General features: G+C 34.9%; 1 protein-coding gene across 5 annotated transcripts; it reads right to left on the bottom strand.

Moving 5' to 3' along the window:
• Positions 1-4,123: 4,123 nt before the first annotated feature.
• On the bottom strand, positions 4,124-11,877 carry LOC136219665 (protein argonaute 10). Of its 5 annotated transcripts, none has more exons than XM_066007147.1 (22): positions 11,618-11,877; positions 9,689-10,345; positions 9,094-9,302; positions 8,793-8,942; positions 8,565-8,698; positions 8,339-8,448; positions 8,014-8,120; positions 7,706-7,844; positions 7,477-7,593; positions 7,224-7,331; positions 7,079-7,150; positions 6,868-6,990; positions 6,556-6,715; positions 6,274-6,395; positions 5,981-6,118; positions 5,746-5,888; positions 5,565-5,627; positions 5,414-5,477; positions 5,184-5,319; positions 4,968-5,041; positions 4,731-4,857; positions 4,124-4,569 (listed from the first exon to the last, which is right to left on the bottom strand). In XM_066007147.1, the coding sequence occupies exons 2-22, from the start codon at positions 10,178-10,180 to the stop codon at positions 4,379-4,381; spliced, it is 2,979 nt and encodes a 992-aa protein (XP_065863219.1). In that variant the 5' UTR covers positions 10,181-10,345; positions 11,618-11,877; the 3' UTR covers positions 4,124-4,378. The 5 variants fall into 5 exon arrangements, with proteins under 5 accessions (XP_065863219.1, XP_065863222.1, XP_065863218.1 ...); XM_066007150.1 differs by having other exon boundaries at positions 11,643-11,877; XM_066007146.1 differs by lacking the exon at positions 11,618-11,877 and adding an exon at positions 11,100-11,545.
• Between the last annotated feature and the right edge of the window lie 926 nt (positions 11,878-12,803).

Raw genomic sequence — 12,803 nt, 5'->3', positions numbered from 1 at the left:
TCGACCATATGCAAAGCCTGCGAAGCTAATGTTTGGATTTACTTAATGAATTTAGTTCGCATATGTGAAGCCTGTGAAGCTGAAGTTTGTTTTGCTTGATGAATTTAGTTCGCATATGCGAAGGCTGGATATGTTTTGAAGCTAATTCGCGAAGTGGTATATAACAAAAAATGGCACACAACAACGGATTCTAACATTAAAATCATAACATTATCAAACTTTACAACAAGATTGCCACAATAACAACATTCAAATCATAACATTATCAAAATTTACAACAAGATTGCCACAATAAACTCCTAACAAATCACTTCAAAGTGAACCTAACTAATCCGGTACCAATTTTGAAGCGGATGAGTAATCTTGGTGTGCACTATGAGACACATCCATCCCAAAAGGTCTGGACTTCCATTTCTCATCCCAGAAGGTCTGGACTTCCAGGCCTTTTGGGATGGACGTGTCCCACGGTGCACACCAAGATTACTCATCCGATTTAAAATTGGTACCGGATTAGTTAGGTTCACTTTGAAGATTGGCACCATGGGATGGACGTGTCCCATGGTGCACCCCAAGATTGACACAACCTCTCCTAACCAACCATTTTAGGAGTGAATGTGTCAATCTTGAGGGAAGTTAATCCCTATACAGTAAGGAAAATCATTTCCCCTGCAGCCCAGTACGTCGCCTTCCAAAAAGGGATGTTACGTATTCAACCACCTTCAAAAAAAATTAATCGTGTTAGACAGGGAAAAAGACGATTTTGGCTTCGCGAAATGAAGATTAGCGAAGCATGCAAATGTAAATGTGCAGGAAAATAGATGATTTTACTTCGCTAATTGATTTTTTCATGAAGTCTGCGAGGTCTGAAACGTGACTATCTACGTCGCATATCGATGCTTTCGCGAAGTCTGCGAGGTCAGAAACGTGAGGATCTATTCGCAGACTTCGCGAACTAATCGATTCGCGAGGTAGATCCATACATTTCAGACTCTTTCTCTTCGCAGATCTTCGCGAAATCATCGATTCACGAAGTAGATCGTCACTTTCCAAGCTCGTTCTCTTCGTAAAGCTTCGCGAAACCATCGATTCACGAAGTGTATTCATGAAAAAACGCAGAAAAAACAACAGATACTTATATTTTTCGCCCCTTTCACCCCCAAAAGCGACAATAACAATATGATAACATGGGAAGAACGAAGGAAATAACGTAGAAAAACTATTTCTTTGATGGTAACAAGAAGAAAGAAACCAAGCAACGAACAGGAAGATGAAGAACCATGGCTTCGTTTTCTAGGGTTGGGAAGTTGCAGAATCAAGAGATGAAGAGAGGAAAAAGAGAAATTCATTGTGATTTTGACGAAATGGTGCAGATTTCGTGCAATTTAAAGGAAGAAAGGGAAATCATTAATCCAGGAGAAACTTTTCGCGTAACCAAGGAGATAAGGGGAGCGGTCGTTCGCGAGTGGTGGGAAGTGGGAAGGTTAGGGGTATTATGGGAAAGTCACACAAAATCAGTCTAGATATGTAGTAGGATGAGTAAATGGGTTAAATATGTAAATGAGCCTCTCATTTGACCCAGTTTTATAATTTTCCCTTTTTACAATCCTCAAATGGATGGATTCTGATACATAAATACGACATTAAAAGCTCACTTTTTTTTCCTTTTCCTTTTTCCTTTTTTTTGGTCAATTTAAGTTAAACTCATCCAATTTCAATTAATATCATCCAATTTGAGTAATTAGCTCTCTGGACTTGTTTAATGTGACATGATCAAATTTTTTTTTTTATTGTTATGTAATAAGAGGGAATTTAGGCAAGTAGAATCATGCATCACTTTAACCAAATTCAAAAGGCTAATATGTAATTTTAAGAAATTTCAAGAAGCCTATAGGTCATTTTTAATTAAGCATTTGATATTACTTTCTCAAATCCTAAAAGAAGCTTTCACAATTTTTCCAGCAAAAAAACAGTGTTGGATAAATGCAAAAATTGTTTTCTTAAAAGCTTGAAAAGCTGACAATTTTGTTTACAATTTGTAGTATTTGGAGAAAACAACTTTCACACACAAAAAAAAAACTGATGTAAAAAAAATCTGGATAAAAATAGTCATAACTTTCAATTTAATTAAAAAATAACCTTAACTTTCAATTTAATTTTAAAAATAATTATAACTTTCAATTTTTATCATGTATTTACAAGGCACTTGTTAACCCCTTCGGCATCACTATCTTTCTGACAGCCCAAAAGACTTTATTCATTACGAGGTAGCTAAAAGTCTAATGATGTGTCAGACAACGATTTATCCTTACATTCATTCCTTTATATAAGTCATTCTAGGGTATTTATACAATTTAAAAAATACAATTAATGTAGAGAGAGTCAAATTGATGAATTTGTATTGATTAACTAACAAATTTTCTCCAATGGGGTTAAAGGTAGGTTAATGGCTAGCATGGAGCAGGAGACATTTTATTTGCTATTATCTGCCACCACCTTTGGAAGTGGAGAAACGAGGAGATCTTTGGTGAGAAGACTGTTTTTATTCAGAACTTACCCGAGTTCTTCTCTAAAAAGCTCCTTACCATTACGGGGAGCTTCAAAGGGGACCCCCTTGCCATTTCTACCCAGAATAAAGAGGTTCAACTCGTTGGGTGGTGTAGGCCGAAGGATGGGGTGGTTAAGTTGAACACGGATGGCTCCTGTCTCAACAATTGAAAGATCGCGGCTGGAGGCGTGCTCAGGGACGCGGGAGGTGCCTGGTTGTCTGGATTCACCCATAACTTGGGTTTGGGCTCATCCTTTTCAGCGGAACTTTGGGGTATTCTTTCTGGAGTCAAGCTTGCCAGAAATCTGGGTATTAAAAGGCTTGCTGTGGAGTCTGATAATATGGAGGCTATTAGTATGATCTCTAATAATCATGCTTTTTGTCTTAGTAGCCAGAACCTTATCAAAGCAATAAGAAGTCTTGGCTCATCCTTTGAGTCCTTAGAGTTCAGCCACATCTACAGAGAACAAAATCGAATTGCGGATCGTTTGGCGGCGGCTGGGCACGAGGGGATGTTAGGTGTTTCCACCCTTTCTGATCCTCCTATCTATCTTTCTTCTCTCCTTTTAGAGGACAGAGTTGGGGTTAGCTTTCCTAGGCTGATCCCAGGTTAGCTTTTGTCTCGGTGTTGGTTTGTTTTCTTTCCTGTTTCTACCAAAAAAAAAAACTAACAAATTTTCTCTCATGTAATGGTTGGGGAATAAGTTTTGGAATATTCAAAAACACATAGATCAAGATAAAAATTTAATGATTGAACTGAAAAACTAAACTAAAAATTATTTGAAAACTAAAATAACTTAAATTTGGGAAAAAAATCTCATTTACTAAAAAAATTTATATAAGGGAATTGAGGAACTATATGGTAATTTGTCCATTTTTCATTAGTAGGATGCATAAGAACTAGAATAAAAAAATTCCAAAATCTGAGGTACTATTTGTTTACATATTGGAAAAATGTTTTTCTAATTTTTTCTTATTGTTTTGTTAGGAAAATTAATTTTAGAAAAATAGTATGTTGTTGGATTCAACTAACCCTAAAATAAACGGATTGGATACCTGACCAGTTTAATCCATTTTTTTTTTAAACATAATAACAGATAAAACGAAAAAGAAAAACATGAATACGTGAAAATTACAAAACGACGAAAAAAAAAATAACATGGAAAATATAAAATAAAAATGTTAAAAATGAAAAAAAAAACATAAAAATCGGGAAAAATGTAAAGAAAAAGGAAAAACAAAAAATAGGGAAAACAAACAGAAATTGTGAAAATGGAAAAAAAATGTGAAAAATATGAAAAAACAAAAAAAAATGAAAGATGAAAAAACAAGAAAATGAAAGAAAACGGTGAAAACTGAAAAAAAAAAACCATGAAAAACAACCAAAAAACAAATTATTTATTTGTTTTTAATGTTTTTTTAACTTTTCATGTTTTCTTATTTTTCTTATGCTTTCAAGATTTTAATATTTTTTTTTATCATTTTTCACATTTTCCGTTTTTCCATTATTTTATTTATAATAATATAAATTTTAAAGAAAATAAAAAACATAAATAAATATAAGATTATGAGTTAAGATGGGGCAAAATTTCCTACATATATAGATTGATCATAAAATAAAATATAAGAGTTCTTTACAAGGACTACTTTTGACATACTTGAAAGATGAATGGCTACTTAAACAGAACAACTACAACTATCTATAATCTTATCTTGGGTGCTTGTCCCACCATCCCTAAAATGGAACATCTGCACTGCAATCTATATAGCTTACATTTACAAAGGAAATTTTTTCACTGCTCCATCTCCTACCTCCTACTACCCTTCCTTCCCCTAACAATAAAACATTACTCTTTTCACATTCTCTTTCAACGCCGGCAATGGCCTCACTCCACTTTCTCCTGCTCGTGTTCCTTTCGTCCCATGACTCCCACTGCCTCCTGTCGACCCATTTTCTTGCAACTCAGGTTCCATGTAAAATCTCGCACGAAAAGCTGCTAAATGTGCATAATATGCTGGAGGAACTGCATGGAAACGTGCATTTTAGTTACTCGAATCACAAGTGCAAGGAGAAACGCGTGCCAATTTATTTAGTACGAGCACAGACAAAAGGTGTCTCTACAATTGACATTAAAAGCAGCAGGAGTCTCAGAAGTATTGAGGTATCAAGCACAAGAACACCTACCAACAGAAACCGACCGAGTGCACCTTGCATATGTGTAGCAGAGATTGTTTGTCAAAGACTGGATTCCATCAGCAGTGAAGTTGTTCTCATCCCACAGAACATGGTAATGAGCAGGCCGACTTGTCCCCTGTCAAATCGGAAAGAAAGTAAATCAAGTTCAATTATAGAGCAGCCAAGCCAAGCATTTCATTTTAATGTGACATGAGATACACAAAGGAAGTGCGAAAGAGGTTCTACCTGAATTCCAGCATGGCTACATAGATAAAAATCAAATTCTGTCGGATGACAGATTTTTGTATCAACCACAGTGCCTGCAAATAAAAATATTTTAGCTAAATTTATCACGGAAAAATAATAGTTTTCATATGTAGAAGCTAAACGGAAACGAAAGATCGAAAAAGTATTCCATGATGCACAAAATTAGAGTAGAGGTAAGGTAACTATAAACTTTACCAGGTAATATGTTTCCGCTCTTGTCTGTGCTACTCCTATCCCTATGGTTGTTAGCAAATAATCGAGTATGGTGTCGCTTTTGTACAACGATGAAAGTAACAGGCGGCTGATAGTTCGGTTCCAACGAAGCACAAGCCTTCAAGAAATATTGACTTGTTAGAATCACAATTCATTCAACTACATTCCATATTAATTTTGAGACAACATGAAACACAAAACTGCATTTCTACCTTCCGGATTGCATCTAATTCGTAAAGCAGAACTTGATAAAATTGCCCTTCACTTACACCATCTCTGCAAAAATTAAAATATATAAATATCACCATAAAATATTTTAGTCCCAATGACATGACTCCCAATAAGAACATGAAGAGTGTTAACCTGTAAAATATTATTCTTAATGGCTTCTGTCCTGTTGCCTTTCTAAAGGAAACCAGAAGATCTCTGAACAATGAAATAGCCATTAATCAGATAGAGAAGCAAGAAGTAATATAATACTACACAAAAGAGACCAGAAGAATTCATTTGGGAATTTTGTTTCGAGTAACTTAAATTCCTCTACCTGATCATGCCGCCGCTAACTGTGCCACGAACAGGATCTTGCCAGGTTTTGTACAAGTCCTGTATAAGTTCTTGCCTGTGAGCTTGAGCACAAACTAATCCAGCATACTTTGTCACTTCAGGCCAATCTTGAGAAGCTACTACCTGCAATAGGAAGAAACTTCTCAGCAACCAGATTCCATGCTTAGCCGGAGAAATCGGCTACAATGAAACAGCAAATTGGTAAAAGATCTTACAGCTGCAATTGAGGGGCTCGAGTCTTCTCCATTTTCCGGATGAGTTACATCAGCTCCAAATATAATGGTAGGTATATCGCTAACTAATGGTATTCTGCAGCTGATGGCATCTAAAAGAACAGTGTTTCTACCACCCATCTGCATCAAAGTTACAAAAAAATTCACCGCATTGCTAATCCAGGGTACACATAACTCCGAGACTAATATTAGGCAAAGGTAATTTTGTCAAGTAAATTATAGACATGTCCATACAATATCACAATCCATGGCTAATAATCTTTTACTTATCTAACCTTGACATTGATCTTTAGGGACACGTTAGCCAAATACTGTTTGCTAATCTTAATAACGTGTTTTGTAAGGCAGCATTGTGATATCAATCCAAGATCAGTTTCACATATCCGCTTGAGATCGCCTGAAAGAAAGAATCATATTAAAATAGTAATTTTCATTTTAATCATATCTTCATTTTCTTTTTCTCAAACCAAGCAAATCAAGCTCTGCAAAAAATGCATTGTAAAGCACAAATATGGATACTCTAGTAGCCACTTAATGCTGAGAGATATAATGCATACCATATAAGGATCCATTGTTGTCAGGCAGAATAGCTAACAGAAGCTCCAGTTCTTTTCCTTTGGTTTTGTTTGCGGAAGCATGATAAACATGCTTCAAAGCTTTCTCCACTTGGTCAGGCCTTGCATTGTAGATAGGAATAACAGGTTCCGGATAGAATTCCTATCGAACAGCAACAAAATCAAAAATTCAAATAAAGATCTACCCAAAAGAAAATACCCAATCTAGTCAAAATGTGAGGATGGTCATACAGAACAAATTGATAAACACAACCATTTCGATTTGCAGCTGATAGGAAAAAAAAACTATCATACCATGCCAGATACTTGACACATCTGACTAAGTTCATTGCAGAACCCGCGAACAACACTCTCTTGAACATTCCTTGAGAAATTAATACATGCCCACCGGCTTACAGTCATTCCATTAATCATTTTCTGCACACGAAAAACATGAGACAAGGGATCAACATTAGGACCTGTATCATAAATAGAGTAAACAAAACTTAATATTTTGGTTCTATACTTTGTTCATCATATTCCATTGGCCAACTTGCGGCAAACAGTCCTTCTCCTTTCCGGTTTCATGATATTTTAGCTGCGGTAAGAATGTAAAGAGATGATCAGATGAGAACTATAAACAAATAACTAGTATAAAAGAAATTCCATACCCATGGGGCAGGCAGAATTCGAGCCTCAACAGAAGCTAGCTTTTCACTGATTTTGATCCCGAACTCCTTAGCATAAGGGTCTTGGTCATAAGAATTATGTTGAACTGTCTGCTCGTGTTTAAAATGCAAACATAATCATCAACAAAGAAAGAGCATTACACACAGTAACAATACAAGAAAACTGAAACTCTTTTGCTCTTACAGATACATAAAGTCTTTATGATAAAGACATAAGATCAGAGAATAAATGTACCTTCAAAATGTCATTTTCCCTGTCCCTAGGCCTTTGGCATGTTACTTTCAACAAGGCAGTGATTTGTCTCTCATTCAGCCTTTTAGTATATCTTTGTCCCTCTACAATTTTGCAAGCCTGGCAAACCAAAACAAAGAATCCTTAGGGTTTCAAAAAGGACGGAAACACAAACCGAATTCACAACCAGAGCCAACACTAAATGGCAATGACTTTTAAGTCAATAGCGTACCTCCATAGGTAGATAATTTGCCTTCTTCTGGTTTCCTACTTGAAGGCAAGGCAGATGCGTATGTATAATGGTGAAACCATATATCTCTTGGAAGTACTCCACCACTGACTTCATTGTTGAATTATCATCTATAGGAAATCTAAACAAGAAAACCTTTGACAATTAGAGGACCCAGAAAGAGAAAACACATTTTAATTGCACACTGAATTTTACATTTCAACTATTCATACTTTCTCATAAAATGGAGACTTCAACTTCAATTATCTGACAAGTAGAAAAGAAGATACAAGTCTGTACTCAAAACTTACACGAGTTCTCGCGTAGGCTGAGATGTCAATCCAGAGACACGATACTTTCTCCTTACATTTCCTCTGTGAGTTACTTCAACTTTTACTCCTCTAAGGCCCTTCTTAATCTGTTAAAGGTATGACAGTAACACTCTGTGTTATATATTAAGTACATTAAGAACCAACAAAATGTTTTTTTTTTTTAGGGAAGCACTAGTATCCTCTTTGGATTTGTTTTTAGTTGAGATCGAACCCAAGAGCTCTTTCCACATATTCGGTTTGTGCTACAAACTGAGCCACAACCCCTAGGTAACAATAAAATGGTATCAAGAATAAATTAAAGTACCTTGATTCTATCAGCATCAGACAATGGCCTTGATAACACATCCTTGCCTAAAAGCTGGGCAACAAATTCAATTACTGGAAGGGGCTCAATGAATGCAGCTGAAGCCATGTCTACATCACAACAGAACAAACAAACAAAAACATTACATACGTGACTCCGAACCATCATCAAATACAGGTATTGTACAAAATTCTTTGAAAAGTCAGATTTTCCAAGTCCCATTTACCAATATTCAAGGACAGGCCCATTTGTGTAGGCCTTATACTCTGGTAAAAACCGCACCATGACTCCAAACCTTCACCAAGTCGTTGGGGCGTTCTAATATCTGGTGAAAAGAACGATCTCCCAATCGAACAGTACCTGCAGCGAATGTGAATTTTTTTGAAATAAGTTACTGTTTGCACTTTTGAGAATCAGTAATATTTAACATCATCAGACTTGTAAGAAGTGGTACCTCTTATTTGAGAGCTCTCTAAGTACTATGTCAAGAATTTGCAGAGCCTCCCGTGGAGCGTCAGCACGTTTACCTGCTAAAAATTGGCCCAAATGATGCAAATTGGCCCTTGCAACAAACTTGATTACCACTTTGTACTCTCTCACCCTCCTGGAAAAGAATTAGATAGAAGTTCAGTCAATTTACTTACTAACTGAACCAAGCTTTACATACATGATAAGTCTAATTTTACTTATGTCATCTTCAAAATAAAAAGAAAAAAACAAAGAGAAGATTTTATGGTGAAAAAAGAAATACTTACTTGGGAGCATTGCTTCCATCCTCTTCATCAACAAGTTTAATTGTGAACTCCTTCCAAGCAAAGGGAAGTTCACCAGCTGTGTACAGGCTTTTTCTGCCATCGTAAGCAGGAAGTCTCATTCCTAACTCGGATTCTTTATGGAGCCTCACAAGTTCTGCAATTATGGCTCTGTTTGTAGCTCTTGATGCCACTTCTGGAGTTATGGTAACCTGCAAGAAACAGAAGTGACAGACAATGAAAAAGGCAAGCAAACAATAAGAACAAAATTAATAGTCATTAATGCCAATATGAAAAAGTATAAGAGTAAAACCAGAATCCTATTCAATTCCTTCTGCTGTGCACAGCAAAAGCATGAACAAAGGCTTGAACATGGCCATTGTCAGATTAAGGGCCACATATTTGGAAGGACATGGAAAAATAAAACCGAAAAATGTAAAACCCCTTGATAATATTCTAGATCACCATGAGCAATGATCATGAAGCATTAACATTTTTAACGTCAGATTAGAAATTCAAAAAAAAATCAAAAAAACAAAAACCAAAACAAGGGTTTGGCTGCATTAAAACGAAAACCCATTAAAAGAAAGAAACTTACATCATACTGGTTCAAGTCCTTGTCGGGTAACTCAGCAAAGAAGTGGTTGGCCTTAACAATACACTTTGTCCCAAGTTGACCATAACCGGGTCTGGGAGCATAACTCAAGGACTTGCTTGAAGTAGGAAATCCTAAACCCATCTGCATTTCACAAACATTTCCAGCATTCTCAATAGACCCATTTGGAGCATTTACCAAGAGATCACAAGGTGGATTCATAGGCTTATGCAACACAGTACAAGGCCTTGAACTTGGTCTCATACAAGCATCTCCTTGATCAGACTTTCTCCCACCTCTTCCTCTTCTTCTTCCTCTGTTTTTTGTTGAAGGTGAGGTCTGTGTCTGAGCTTGAGAAAGCGGTGGCGGTGGTGGTCCCTTTCCATTTTGAGCAGTTTTGTGGTGTTTTTGAGGTTGTTGGTTCATTGTATTCTGCAAGTGGGTTTTTATCACTAAGTGCTGCTCAGAGCTCTCTTTCATTTGCCTTGTGGGCATTGCTGCTTTTTTTTTTTCTTCTCTCTGTCTGCACACAGAAATTTACACGCAAAGAACCAAACTTTGTGTTTGAAACAGTACAAGTTCACCAAATGGCACAAATTAACGTTCTTTCTCTTCTATCTTTTTGCAAAATTTGGAGTCTTTTCTCTGCTGGAAAACACCCTACAAATCAGAAAATGGAAATGCATGTCAGTTTAAATTATAGATAACTGCAAACAATTTAGGGATAATGAAAATAAGTAAGTGAGGTGTTTACGCAACGGTTTTGACTAGTCTTTTTATTACACTTATCCCATTTGAAAAATCAGTAACCAAACTGTTTACTCTCTTTTAGTTTTTAAAATAGTATAAAACAATTTGAAAAAGGACATGGAAACACAAATACAAAACCATGGTTTTCCACCTGACTGCCAAACATTGAATAGGTAAGGCTAAACATGAATACAAATAATATAAAAGAAGGGTAGGATATGATATGATATGACTAGTTAATTAGTATTCTATAGCTGAAAATCTCAAAAACCAAGCAAATACGGAATCGAAAGATACAAAACTCCCCCAAAATCCAAGGAATTTGTTTAGATGGTTCTATTAGAAAACCTCTACCCACAAATCAAAGGGACAAAAATAAACAAACAAAAGGAAGAAATGTTATTAGAAACCCAAGATATAGAAATACCCAGGTGAGGAAACCATATTCTTAAAATCTGTCCCTACCCAAAACTGAAAACTGTGCAAGAAAGGAGATGAATACAGTCAAGAAGATAAAAACAGAAGAAACAGCAATAAAATAAGTAGTAGAAAGTTAATTTGTAGGGAGTATTGAAACCATGATAAAACATAAGAACAACACAGAAGAAAACAAGGAAGTATATACAAACAAACTACAAAGGGAAGTAAGGAATAATTTATAAACCTTGAAAAGGAATATGAAATCAAATCGCTATCTGAAAATGTACCCCCAAAGAAGTAGTAGCTAGCAAAGTTCAAAACTTTGAACACTTGATGAAATGAGAGAGATAGAGAGAGATAGAGAGAGAAACACACACAGAGAAGCAGTGAAGAGGGGTGGCAAAGAACGTGATTGGATTAAAAAGAAGGGAAAGTGGGAGATAAAGTTAGGGTCTTTTTAAAAAAGAAACAAAATTAAATTCTTCAGTTTTCAGTTTCAAGCATTAAAAAAAAGAAAAGAGAAGCTATAAGGTATAGGAGGAAGATGATGATGATGATAATGAATCTTTATACACGCATGCAAGTGGGTTTTGGTGCTTTCTTTATCACGTGTAAAAGGCCCTCTCTCTCTCTCTCTGTGTGTGCTTTTTAAAGGTTATTTCTTTGTTTCTCTCTGATCGCGCAGCCAGCCTCGGGGATGTACTAAGGAACAATGGAAAATAAATAACTAAGGCAGAATAGAAAGAGTCCAAAACGACATACTCAGTAATTTTAAAAGCAATCATACACAGAAGAAGAATAATTCGAACTTGCAGTTCTCTCTCCTGCAGACTTCTCCATATGTATATATCAAAATTAAATAAGGAATAATACTAGTAATCCTTTTCTCTCTCTCTCTCTCTCTCTAGTTCCAATGTAATGTGCTCCACTCCACCACCACCACCACCATACTCGCCGTCGCCGCCGTTGTCTCCGCCGCCATGGGGAGAAAGGGCTTTAACGGTGGTCCATTTCAATTTGGATATACTTTGAAAGTATGGGCCCTGGCTTTTAGTATTAATGGAGTGGAGTGTGATGAAATGATAAAATTGATAGTGAATCAGTGGGATCATTTTCTTTTTCTTTTGTATCATCACTCAATCACAATCCTCATTCCCAACTCATTTCTATATTAAGTTTGCACTTGCAAACTAAATTAATCTAATAAAACAATTTCTAAATATCTTTTTTTATGTTTAACCTTTTTTTTATCAATTATTACATTAGCCATTAATTGATTATCTTTTTGGTTAAAAAATTTGATTAGATGTTTGTGTATATTTGTTTGGTAAAACTTAATTGATGGTTAATAGTTGTCTGTGTAAAATTATAAATAAAGATGTTGATATTTTATGGATATAATTTTCTTTTTTTAATAATTCATATTCTTACTCACTTTATAAAATATTGCATAAACACATGCTATAATTTAGATTGTTATAATACATAAAAAAAATTAAATAATAAAATTATTCTTAGATTTTTATTAATGAAAGTGAAATTTTTATCTATGATCATATATTTTGATAAAAAAAACTTTATAATTAAATTGCTAATATTATCTTGGATGTTATATAATATATTATATAATGCGTTTTCTAATATATACAAGTTAATTTATAATTTAATATTTTGCTACAACAAAAATTTAATATTTTTATATTTTTCTTCAAGTTTTCTTTATAATATTCATTAGCTTAATTATTAATTTTGATCTATATACTTTTGAATAGAAATATAATTTCTAAAAATATAATTATAAATTTAAATTTATTAATTAACATTTACCGCTAAAATATAGCTAGATAAATATGTTTATAATATTATTAATTTATTTTTTTAAAGAAACAAAATAACATTGGTTTAAGTAAAGGGTAATAATTAGAGGTAAAATTTTCTTTAAAAAAGA

Source organism: Euphorbia lathyris, chromosome 2 (genome assembly GCF_963576675.1).
Source record: "Euphorbia lathyris chromosome 2, ddEupLath1.1, whole genome shotgun sequence".
Taxonomy (NCBI): domain Eukaryota; kingdom Viridiplantae; phylum Streptophyta; class Magnoliopsida; order Malpighiales; family Euphorbiaceae; genus Euphorbia; species Euphorbia lathyris.
The sequence above is the reverse complement of the archived record's forward strand: the minus strand, read 5'-3'. Positions and strand labels throughout refer to the sequence as shown.